The sequence below is a fragment of the Phocoena phocoena genome, chromosome 3 (genome assembly GCF_963924675.1).
Source record: "Phocoena phocoena chromosome 3, mPhoPho1.1, whole genome shotgun sequence".
NCBI lineage: Eukaryota > Metazoa > Chordata > Mammalia > Artiodactyla > Phocoenidae > Phocoena > Phocoena phocoena.
The window spans coordinates 120,552,509-120,565,416 of record NC_089221.1 but is presented as its reverse complement, the minus strand read 5'-3'; the positions used below and the strand labels follow the sequence as shown (position 1 = coordinate 120,565,416).

Sequence of the window (12,908 nt, the reverse complement as noted above, 5' to 3'; positions counted from 1 at the left end):
AGAAATTAAAAATACTGTAATGAAAATGAAGCGTGCTGGGCTCATCAGTAGATTTGACACAGCCAAGGAAAAGAATCACTGAGCTTGAAGATACCTCAGTAGAAACTTCCCAGACTCAAATGCAAAGAGAAAAAGGAATGAAAAAAAATGCAACAAAACATTCAAGAACTGTGAGGACAATTACAAAAGGTGTAACATACAAGTAATGGGAATATCAGAAGTAAAAGAAAGGAAGGAACAGAAGAAATATTTGAAGCAGCAAAGGCTGATAAATTTCCAAAATTAATGACAGACCCCAAAGCACAGATCCAGGAAGCTCGGAAAATACCCAGAAAGATAAATAAATAGCAAAAAATCTACACCTAGGCATATTTTACTCAAATGACAGAAAACCAAAGACAATAAGGAAATCTTGAAAGAGGCCAGAGGAAAAAACAGCTTACTTGTTCCTAATAAAGGAACAAAGATAAAAATTACATTAGAATTCTCATTAGAAACCATGCAAGCAAGAAGGCAGTGAGCTATTTAGTGTTGAAAGAAAGAAAAAGATCACCCATGTAAGATTTGGTGTCCAGTGAAAGTACCCTTCATAAGTGAAGGCAAAAGGAAGACCTTCTCAGACAAGAATCTGGGAGAATTAGTCGCCAGAAGACCTGCCTTGCATAAAATGTTAAAATAAGTTCTGCTGAGGAAAGGAGATTAATTTAGTTCAGAAACATAAAATTTCATTTTTCTTCTTAATTGATCTAATACCTGTTTAAAGTAAGAATAGCAACAGTGTATGGGATGATTATAACATATGGATAAGTGAAATGAATGTTCGCAATGTTAAAAGGATGGGGGGTGAAGAATTGGGAATACTGTTCTAAGGATCCCTGCACTTCCTATAAAATCGTACAGTGCTGTTTGAAAGGAGATGTAGATTCGTTGTAAATGTACATTGCAAACTCTAGGGCAGCCACTAAACACAGTTTTAAAAAGAAGTAATAATTGATATACTGAGAGGAGAGAAAAATAGAATCATATGAAACACAATAAAAACTAGAAAAGGCAGAAAAAAGGAAATAAGAACTGAGTAGAAAACAGTCACAAACATGTAGATATTAATCCAGATATCTCAACCACTTTAAATTTGAAAGGCCTCAGTATACCAATAGTCCTTTTTTTTTTTAAATGAAGGTCAAAAGAAAATGTGCCACCACAGATCCTCAGTAAAGTAATATTAAAGGATATACTTAGGCTAAGGAAAGTAATCCCATCTTTAAAGAGGGAAAAAAGAACAGAGAAAGTGGTAAATATTTAGATACATTTAAACTGACACTGTATAACAGTAATAGTGTCTTTGGGGAGTTAAAAAATAGAACTAAAGTACACAATAATTACATACACGCAAGAAGGCAAGAAGGTGGACTTCCCTGGTGGCACAGTGGTTAAGAATCCGCCTGCCGATGCAGGGGACACGGGTTCGAGCCCTGGTCCGGGAAGATCCCACACGCCGTGGAGCAGCTAAGCCTGTGCACCACAACTACTGAGCCTGCGCTCAGTAGGCTGCGAGCCACAACTAATAAGCCCACGTGCCACAACTACCGAGGCCCACGCACCTAGAGCCCCTGCTCCGCAACAGGAGAAGCCCATGCACCGCAACAGAGTAGCCCCCACTCGCCCCAACTAGAGAAAGCCTGCGCGCAGCAACAAAGAGCCACTGCAGCCAAAGATAAATAAATAAAATATTTATTTTTTTAAAAAGGCAAGTTTGATAAGTTAAAAATGAGTTTAAATTTCAAGGATGACAACAAGAAATAGAAAGAGTGTACAGAGTATACAAAGTACATACCAAACCATGAGGGGTTGGGGGGAGAACATGGTAAGAAAAACCAATCCAAAAGGATAAAAGAAATGAGAGGTGGTGGGTGGGGAAGCATAAGCAAAGGTATGATAAGAGGAAGTAACAAACAGATGGTACAAATAAATTCAAATATATCAGCAATTTCATTAAATATAGATGGACTAAATGCTCCAAGGCTCCAAGATGAAAAGATATAGAAAGTGCAAGACTGGATTAAGAAAACAGTCCAACTTTGTGCTATTTATAAGAGATACACCGAAATAAAGATGTTGAGTGGCTTATATACTATGCATAGTGTAACCCAGTGGTGGCAAACTTTCTGTAAAAGGGCAGAAGGTAAATGTTTTCAGCTTTGCATACAGTGTCTGTCAGTAGTACTCAAACTCTGCCCCTTGTGACGTGACCACAGTCGTCAACAATACTTAAGGAGAACAGGCATGGCTATGTTTCAGTAAAACTGTATTTACAAAAACAGGCTGCAGGTAAGTGGGTCATTGCTGACCACCGCTTTACCCAAAAGAAAGCTGAAGCAGCTACATTATTATCAAAATAGACTCTAAGGCCCCCCAAAACAGTTCTATATTTAAAGATACTCATTAGATAAAGAATTCTGAATATATGGCCCTGAACTACATAAAGCAAAAATCCCAAGGACTACTGGGGGTAATTTGGAATGGATGAAATTCTTTTAAATATAAATACTGAATAGGATTTCTCCCCTAATTATTTTTAGAATGAGGACAACCAGCAGGGAAAAAAATTGATAAATAAGCAGTCATTATTTTAAAAATTAGCAATAACTAGATTATTTGTAATATAATAATGTGTAAAAATTAACCCACTTTAAACATGGCAGTGATAAGAGTATCACTCCTGATTAAGTGGCCTTCATTTTCACACTAACACTGACATCTCTTAAGTGTCGACTTTGCTTTATGGAATCAGGACGTTTTCATATGAATTCTTTGGTCTAATCCTAACCAAAATCCTATGAGTGATATACCACATTAAAAAATGAAGGATAAAAGCATATGATCATCTCAATAAATGTAGGAAAAACATTTGACAAAATTCAACATCCATGGGAGGGAGATCCAAGAGGGAAGAGATATGGGGATAGATGTATAGCTGATTCACTTTGTTACACAGCAGGAACTAACACACCATTATAAAGCAATTATACTCCAATAGAGATGTTAAAAAGAAAAATTCAACATCCATTTATGATAAAAACTCTCAACAAACCCAGTATAGAGATAGGGTACCCGAACATAATAAAGGCCATATATGACAAGCCCACAGCTAATGTCATACTCAGTGGTGAAAAGCTGAAAGCTTTTCCTCTGAAATAAGGAATGAGAGACAAGGATGCCCACGCTAGCCACTTCTAGTCAACCTAGTACTGGAAGTTCTAGCCAGAGCAGTTAGGCAAGAAAAAGAAATAAAAGGCATCCAAATCAAAAAGGAAGAAGTAAAACTCTAACTGGGGTCTGCACATCCTGGGTGGTCTAATTATTACTGCCTGTTTAATTGTAATCAATAAAGCTATTTGAAAAAATTTTTTTTAAGAGTTGTAAAACCCTCACTATTTGCAGATTATCTAATTTTATATATAGAAAACCCTAAAGATGCCATCCAAAAAAACTGTTTGAACTAATAAATTCAGTGAGGTTGCAGGATACAAACTCATTTTACAAAAAATTAAGAAAATTATTCCATTTACAGTTGCATCAAAAAGAATAAAAAACATAGGAATAAATTTAACCAGAGGTAAAAGACTTGTACGCTGACAACTAAGACGTTTCAGTGAAAGAAACTGAAAGAAATAAAAATTAAATGGACATTCTGTGCTTATGTATTGGAAGAATTAACATTGTTAAAATGTCCATACGGTTCAAAGCAATCAACAGATTCAGTGCAATCCCTATCAAAATTCCTATGGCATTTGTCACAGAAACAGAACAGACAATCCTAAAATTTGTATGGAAGCATAAAAGACCCAGAATAGCCAAAGCAATCTTGAGAAAGAAGAAGAAAGCTGAACACACGCCCTGGTTTCAAACTATATTATAAAGCTGTAGTCACTAAACAATATGGTACTGTCATAAAACCATTCAAATTGAGAGCCAAGAAATACAGCCGTGCGGATACTGACAAAGGAGCCAACGGTATACAATGGGGAAACGACAGTCTCTTCAGTAAAGATGTTGGGAAAACTGGACAGCTACATGCAAAAGAACGAAACCGGACCACTATCTTACACCATACACAAAAAATAACTCAAAATACATCAGACTTGAACATAAGTCCCGAAATGATAAAAGTCCTAGAAGAAAACATGGGCCGTAAGCTCCTTGATTGTCCGTCTTGGGGTTGATTTTTCGGATTGGACACCATAAGCCAAGGCAACAAAAGCAAAATAAACAAATGAGACTATATCAAACTAAAGAGCTTCTACACAGCAAAGGGAACCATCAACAGAATGAAGAGGCAACCTACCAAATGAGAGGAAATATTTGCAAATCATATATCTGATTAGGGTTAATATCCACAACATACAAAGAACTCATACAACTCAATGGCAAAAAAACAAATACCCTGGTTTTTAAAATGGGCGAAGGACCTGAACAGACATCTCACAAAGACATACAAACAGTCAACAAGTACATAAGAAGGTGCTTAACATCATTAGTCATCAGGGAAATGCATGCAAATCAAAACCACACCTTACATCTATTAGAATGACCATTATCAAAAAGCCCAAAGATAACAAGTGTTGGCGAGGGTGTGGAGAAAAAGGGGACCTTTGTGCACTCTTCAGGTAATGTAAATTGGTGCAGCCACTATACAAAACAGTGTGGAGGTTTTTCAGCAAATTAAAAATAAAACTACTGTATGATCCAGCAGTTCCACTTTGGGGTATTTAACCATAGGAAACAAGATATGGAAAAGAGAAGTGCACCCCCACGCTCACTGCAGAATAATTTATGATAGCCAAGATATGAAAACAGCCTAAGTGTCCGCTGATGGATGACTGCATAAAGAAAATGTGGTATATATTTTCGCTGGAATATTACTCAGCCATAAGAAAGAATGAAATCTCATCATTTGCAACAACGTGGATGGGCATTATGCTAAGTGAAATAAGTCAGAGAAGACAAATACCATATAATCTTAGTTGTATGTGGAATCTAAAAACAAAAGCTCATGGACACAGAGTACAAACTGGTGGATACCAGAGTTGTGTGTGTGTTGGGGGGGTGGGTGTTGACGGATGGGAGAAATGGGTGAAGGGTTTAGAGAGTACAAACTTCTAGCTGTAAAATAAATAATTCATGGAGATGTACAGCAGGGTGCCTACAGTTAATAATATGATACTGTATATTTGAAAATTGCTAAGGGTAAAATCTTAAAAAGTTGATCACAAGAAAAGTTTTGTAACAATTTATGGTGATGGATGTTAACTAGACTTACTGTGGTGATCATTTCGCAATATATACAAATATTGAATCATTGTGTTACACACCTGAAGTTAATGTAATGTTATATACTAATTATATCTAAATTTTTTTAAATAAAAAAATTTTTTTTAATTCACTGAGAAAGAGTAGGAAACGGGTTCAGGGAGGTTATACTCAAGTCCACAGGGCAAGTAAGAATGAAAAAGACTTCCTTCTCCTGAACCCACTGTTTTTCCTCTATTCCAGCATTTTCTAAGATGTCAGCAGCAATGAAGTTTAAGTTTGGGAAACAATGTGTTCCCCTCCCTGGACAGTGCATCATTATAGCTCTGAGAAGTCCTGAAATCCAGAAATCTGCCTAACTTTGTATTACACACTCAGTTTTGTTAAATTCTGACCATCAAATCCTTTTTTTCCTAATCATCATTAACACAGAACCAGAGTTCCTAGGAGCACACCTTAAGAAATGTTAGCATGCACAAAAGTTATAATCTCTGCAAGACTAAGTGAAACCATGGTTAACAGTCTGTTCACAGTCCCTCTTACTGGTATCATTTTTTGAAGAGTAGTGTAAAAAACTGATTTTATACCAACTTTATGATCCATGAGGTATCTTCTATGTTTCTGTACATAAGGAAAGGCAGATATATTTGCTCCCCAGTAAGGCGTATGTATAAGCCACATAAAAAATCAAGTTTCTTTTTAGATTGGAATTGTACCAACTCAGTATGTTAACACATTAATAAAATGTATTGCATGCTGATTTTAAGGTCCTAATTGACTGGTGATATCACAGATATTCCAAGATGTAATTGGAAGAATAAACACTGTTTCGTTGAAACTGTCTATGTCTGTACTAGAATTAAACTCAAGGGCAGAATGACAGTCATTGTATTATTCATTTGGTCTTCAAGTTAGCTTTGTGAACTAGGGGGGAAGGTGTGTACCAGCTCCATTCATAGATGAGAAACAAACTGATAAACCCAAAGTTAAGTCTTCCAATTTTCTATTATCCCATATTCTCTCAGGGCTGTATTTTCATAATCCTTCGAAAATGCTTATGTTTCAATGGAGTGCATTAAGAACAGATAGACTATGTAAACCATGAAATGTGCTACTACTAATAAATGCCCTACTTGCATAAATGAAAAGTTATCACAAGAAAATGCTTTAATTGCTTACATCTTAACCTTTTAGTTCCTAAGGAAGGTTTGAAGAGTCAAGAGCTATTTGATGAAATTAGAATGACCTACATCAAAGAGCTAGGAAAAGCCATTGTCAAGAGGGAAGGAAACTCCAGTCAGAACTGGCAGCGGTTTTACCAACTGACAAAACTCTTGGACTCCATGCATGACGTAAGTGTCAAACAAAAATCCACATATCAAAAGAGATATAAAGTATGTCCTGATTAGTGTATATAATTGTATACCACTAGTTGTTGGGGTTTTCTTTCTCCCATTTATCGATTTTCGTGATGGTTTGATTTCAACCTATAAAGTTCAGTTTGGCACACATTTCTCCTAAGGCCAATTACGAAATACTGTTTCATCTAATTATGTGCATCTATCATCATGATGCTAGTACAGAATTCAACAGCACTATTTTTTTTAAAGGTAGAATTCCTTATTTTTGTATGAATTTATCCAGTAAGTTCGAATGTGTCCTTCATATACTATGGTACTGCAATTCTTCACGAAATACTTAATTCCATATAATTCTATATACAATTAAAGAAATTCAAAGATTTTTGGTACCTGAGTGCTCATTTAGGTAAACTTCTTTTTCACCTGGGGAATTCCAGCAGAAATTGGTATATTCTAAGTCAGAAATTATAAAAAAAAAAAAAAAAAAATAGAGGCCAACAACAAGCATGAGATATCCCTACTGCTAATTTTTTAAGACTGTTCATTACTATATATTCTCTTGCAGGTGGTTGAAAATCTCCTTAACTATTGCTTCCAAACATTTTTGGATAAGACCATGAGTATTGAATTCCCAGAGATGTTAGCTGAAATCATCACCAATCAGATACCAAAATATTCAAGTGGAAATATCAAAAAACTTCTGTTTCATCAAAAGTGACTGCCTTAATAAGAAAGGTTGCCTTAAAGAAAGTTGAATTTATAGCTTTTATTGTACACACTGTCAATCTGTCCTGTAGCAGTTTTTTCTTTTTTGTTTTTGTCTGGTTTTGGTTTTTGTTTTGTTTTAAATACGCACTACATGTGGTTTATAGAGGGCCAAGACTTGGCAACAGAAGCAGTTGAGCCATCACTTTTCAGTGATGGGAAAAGTAGAAAGTGATAGTTGGTGGATCCCAGAAATTAGAAACAATAACATGGGGGTAAGCTCCACTTTCAGAGAAGGATGGCACCTAAACCACCAGTGCCTGAAGTCTGCGTGATGAACTTTCTGCTCATACTTTTCACAGTTGGCTGGACAAAATTTTCTAGACTTTTTGTTGGTGTACTTTCCCCTGTATAGTTAGGATAGCACTTTTTGATTTATGCATGGAAACCTGAAAAAAGTTTACAAGTGTATATCAGAAAAGGGAAGTTGTGCCTTTTATAGCTATTACTGTCTGGTTTTAACAATTTCCTTTATATTCAGTGAACTATGCTTGCTCATTTTTTCTTACATAATTTTTGTATTCAAGTTATTGTACAGCTGTTTAAGATGGGCAGCTAGTTCATAGCTTTCCTAAATAAACTCTAAACATTAATCTTCTGTGTGAAAATGGGTTGGTGCTTCTAACCTGATGGCACTTAGCTATCAGAAGACCACAAAAATTGACTCAAATCTCCAGTTTTCTTGTCAAAAAAGCTCATATTTTGTACATATCTGCTTCAGTGGAGAATTACATAGATTGTGCAAATTAACCGTCCTAACTGGTGTAGAGCACCTAGTCCAGTGACCTGCTGGGTAAACCATGGATTACAAAAGACTAATTTAAAAAAATTTAAAAATAAAACTACCAAGAGGCCCTGTTTGTACCTAACGCCCTATCTCTGCAACGGTTAGATGGCAAGAAAGTTGGTAAACTGTCTTTCAGGACCTTTTGTTGTAGTTCGTATAACTTCTTAAAAGTTATGATTCCAGATAACCGGCTGAAACACAGCTGAGAAGATTTTAATCTGTCCAAGTAATTCCTCCCACTAAACTTTACGCGCGCCCCCCCCCCCCAAAATCTGTAATATGGCAAAAGTGGCTAGACACCCATTTTCACATTCCCATTTTGTCACCAATTGGTCTTTCTTTCCTGGGGGTACGGGAAAGCTCAGCTACTGATTTTTCTGATTTAGGACTATATGTCAGACTTCCGTGTTCGTAAAACTATACATCCCTTACATCCTTATGTGTGCCATGGAGTTCAACAAAAGTCATGTGAATTTCTCCTCCTCACTGTTGAGAATTATCATTTTAAACGAGATAGAAGCTGTAGTAGCCCTTTCTGTGTGCACCTTACCAACTTTCTGTAAACTCAAAACTTGTATTTACTAAGCCACAAGAAATCTGATTTCTATTCAAGGTGGCCAAATTATTTGTGTAATAGAAAACTGAAAATCTAATATTAAAAATATGAAACTTCTAATATATTTTTATATTTAGTTATAGTTTCAGATATATATCATATTGGTATTCACTAATCTGGGAAGGGAAGGGCTACTGCAGCTTTACATGCAATTTATTAAAATGATTGTAAAATAGCTTGTATAGTGTAAAATAAGAATGCTTTTTAGATGAGATTGTTTTATCATGACATGTTATATATTTTTTGTAGGGGTCAAAGAAATGTTGACGGATAAACCTCTATGATTTATAATGTGTGCGAGCATTCATACAGGCAGCAGTGGGCTCAGAAACCAAACAGGTCTGCTCTAGAGGAAGAGGGAAATGGAGACTGGCCCTGTGTGCTGTGAAGGTTCGCGAGGCTCCGTCCCATTGAGGTCAGAGAGGAAGTAACCCTCTGCCTCCCAGAATGGCCACCCTTCTCATTCCAACAGTGAGTCTGTCCGCGCAGGTTTAGTTTACTGAACCTCCCCTTGCGCTAAAGTGTGTAATCAGGGGACAGAAAGGCGGTGCTTACACACCTACAGGCACCATCATGTACAGCCTCTCCAACAGTTTAATAAAAACAGAGGCTTTAGAAGTTTGGCAATAATACGCATAGAGGTACCAGCAATATGTAAATAGTGCAGAATCTCATAGGTTGCCAATAATACACTAATTCCTTTCTTTCCTTACAAGAGTTCATTTCCAAATGAGGACATGTTTATGTTTTCTTTGAATGCTTTTTGAATGTTCTTATTTTTCGGTATTTTAGAGAAATTATTTAATAAAAAATGTAATCATTTGCTTTTTGAATGCTCTCTAAAAGGGGCTATTCTTTTGTAATTGTTTAAATTGATCTCAAAGTATTTTTAAATGGTTTGTAACCCAGCTGGATGTGAAATTTTTGGTGCCTAAGAAATACCGCTTGAATATTATCATCAGCGACAGTGTTACGTTTCAGAAAGAGCTTCTGAAAGATAAATTATTATTCATTTATAGAACGCTGCAGAAAGCACATCACACGGGAATCTGGACTTTAGCCCCAACGACCTTGGCTCCCCCAAAATAGAGCTCAGTGAATAAAAGATATGTGCACTTTGTGGTTAAAAGGAAATGGACTGACACTCATAAAACTATAGGAGGCTGTACATTAAATGGAAAAAGAAGCTGTGACAATTTAGGATATGTGGGAAAGAAGAAATTTACCTGAATTATGTGTGAGTATAATTATGGATTTAAGTGAAGAAAGCTATGGTGCTATTTGAAAGCAGCTTCATCTTCTATGTATGTGGTATCTTGCCATCCCAAGCTGTTGACGTTTGTAGTAATTTCAGCGAGAGGTGACGTGCCTAGGTGACTCACAACAAATCTTGAAAAGTATTTTTAATTACTGGTGGAAAAAAGTGACCCTCTCTGTATTTTTAGGCCTTGCTATGGGATACTATACAAGTGCTTTGGGATATGTATACCCAACTGTCTAAAACTATGAGGGAACCCTAAAAGAGCACCTTCCTTCTCCTGGAAAAAAAAAAAAAAAAAGACACCCCAAAAGGAAAACTAGCATGATTAGTGTTTATGAAGAGCTTAATATTTAGCATAGGATGAGCTCTGGATATGCATATAAAGGAAAGCCAGCCTCACTTCAGAACTGGGGGATGGGAGAATGAGCAATTCCAACCTCACTTATCTGTCTACACAACCTATTATCGTAAGTCTTACCATTTTAGTTCTCTGTTAAATATCCTAAAAGTACATCACCATGAGATAAACAATATTATTATACTTGGATCTGATAGAAGTCAAGAACTGTGGCAGCCCTCAGTGAGATTTTGATCTTGGTGGATCACCCAAAAGACTGTAGCTGTAGAAGAAAGTGTTTTTCTGTACCTGGTTTGAGAATTGGAAGAGAAAATAAGAGTGTAAGGAGGACATGTTAACCACTTGGAATGGAAGTTCATCGTTTTCAGTCAGCCTGGTCCACCAAGGATTAGTTACCAGGTTTTTGGGAAAGGATTACCTTCTCTCTAGAAAATGCCTGAAAGAAGGATTTTATTTTCTGATGAAAGGCTGTATGAAAATACCCTCCTCGAATAACTTGCTTAACTACACATAGATTCAAGTGTGTCAATATTCTATTTTGTATATTAAACAAATGCTATATAATGGGGACAAATCTATATTATACTGTGTATGGCATTATTAAGAAGCTTTTTCATTATTTTTTATCACAGTAATTTTAAAATGTGTAAAAATTAAAACCAGTGACTCCTGTTTAAAAATAAAAGTTGTAGTTTTTTATTCATGCTGAATAATAATCTGTAGTTTAAAAAAAAAGTGTCTTTTTACCTACGCAGTGAAATGTCAGATTGTAAAATCTTGTGTGGAAATGTTTAACTTTTATTTTTCATTTAAATTTGCTGTTCTGGTATTACCAAACCACACATTTGTACTGAAGTTGGCAGTAAATGTTAGTTAGCCATTTACAGCAATGCCAAATATGGAGAAACATAATAAAAAAAATCTGCTTTTTCATTATATGACTCCAACATGCTTTTGTAGAACTCATGCAGTTCCAATTTTCCTGCTTTTTTCCTCCCTCTTCTACTGAAGGTGGAGTTACCACTTCAGGAAGCTTAAGATGCTAAAGTGGACATTTAAATGTCAATGTGGCAATGGTTACACGCTAATATGGCAGAAATTCAAAATGAGCTTAACCCTGGCTTCAAAGACCCGAAGACCGTCCCATCTATGCCTCAAATGGTCATGTACCAACTACTGCAAAGGCTGTTAAGGGAAGGAAGAACTCACTCACTCCTAAGCCTTCAACTATAACAGTCTTTCTTTATCATGAAAATGATATTTTATGTAAATAAATGTATTTATCTAGTCAAAATTCTTATCTTAATTTCAAATCGGCTTTCTTCAGAAAAGGACATAAACATTTAGTAAATATAGCAATCTAGTATTTCCAAAAGCATATTGTGTTCAGGTCATATCCATGAACTGGATGATCTAACAAACTTTCCTATCAATACTCTTCTCTCCACAAGTGACCTCCATCCCTAAGGAAAGGGTATTATGATTTTAAAACCAAGTTTGCCTTACCCCGTCATATGCGCACCAAGTATTTGCTATGTACCTACTATATGATAAATACTGAAGCTACAATATGAACAAGAGAAATACTATTGCTACCCTCAGTCACTTGCAAAAGTGTAAACAAACCTCCTTTCCCAGTGTCTTAAGGTACAATGCAGAAGTGCCAGATGATATGGCACCAGTATGCATACACATTATTGCTTTACCATTCACTTCAAGTATTAGCCTTACATTTGTAGAACACTTTCACATACACTATACTAGTTAATCCTCGCCTACCCAATAAATGAATGAAATAAAAACAAATTCTGAGGAAGACATTAACTCTGTTTTATAAAAAAGGGGAAAAGCTCAGAGTTTAAACTGATTCATACCTGCTAACTCCCATTTTATTGAAGTTTGAATGAAAAATCTTTGTAATGAGGCCATATTACATGTCAGAGAACATGCCTCTAGTCTACAAGCTCCCAGGGAACTGGTGTTGCTTTTCTGTTGTTAAACTAAGCTAGTGTTTCACATTTACTGAGCACTTACTTTGTGCCAGGCATCATGTTTCAATATATTATCTCATTTAAACTTAGCAACCCTATAAAGTGCTACTATAAAGTAGTACTATTAACATTGTATTCATATGAGGAGACTGTGGCTTAAACAACTAACTTCCCTAGGTCACAAAGCTTGGAAGTGGTTAAGTACGACTTTTTTTTTTTTTTAAACACTGGGCATCTGGCTCAAAGGTCCATGTTCTTAAGCACTACTGAGAAATTATTAATACGAAGCTCCTAACTAGATTAAATGAACCTATATTGACCATTCTATATCAGCCTTTTGACATGATCTCATTTAATCTAATCATTTTTACTACCATATCAATTTTGACTTAGACATTTAACAATGATAATTCCTTCTCTTAAAAACATGTGTCCTGGGCTTCCCTGGTGGCACAGTAG

At 35.9% G+C, this 12,908-nt stretch overlaps 1 protein-coding gene across 2 annotated transcripts in view; it reads left to right on the top strand.

The window, feature by feature from the left end:
* The window catches only part of NR3C1 (nuclear receptor subfamily 3 group C member 1), a 126,905-nt gene extending 118,877 nt beyond the window's left edge, over positions 1-8,028 (top strand). For both annotated transcript variants that reach the window (XM_065874167.1, XM_065874166.1), the window contains 2 exons: positions 6,505-6,662; positions 7,237-8,028. In XM_065874167.1, the coding sequence (XP_065730239.1) occupies positions 6,505-6,662; positions 7,237-7,389 (311 nt within the window). In that variant the 3' untranslated portion in view covers positions 7,390-8,028. The remainder of the gene's footprint in view (positions 1-6,504; positions 6,663-7,236) is intronic.
* The last annotated feature ends 4,880 nt before the right edge of the window (positions 8,029-12,908 follow it).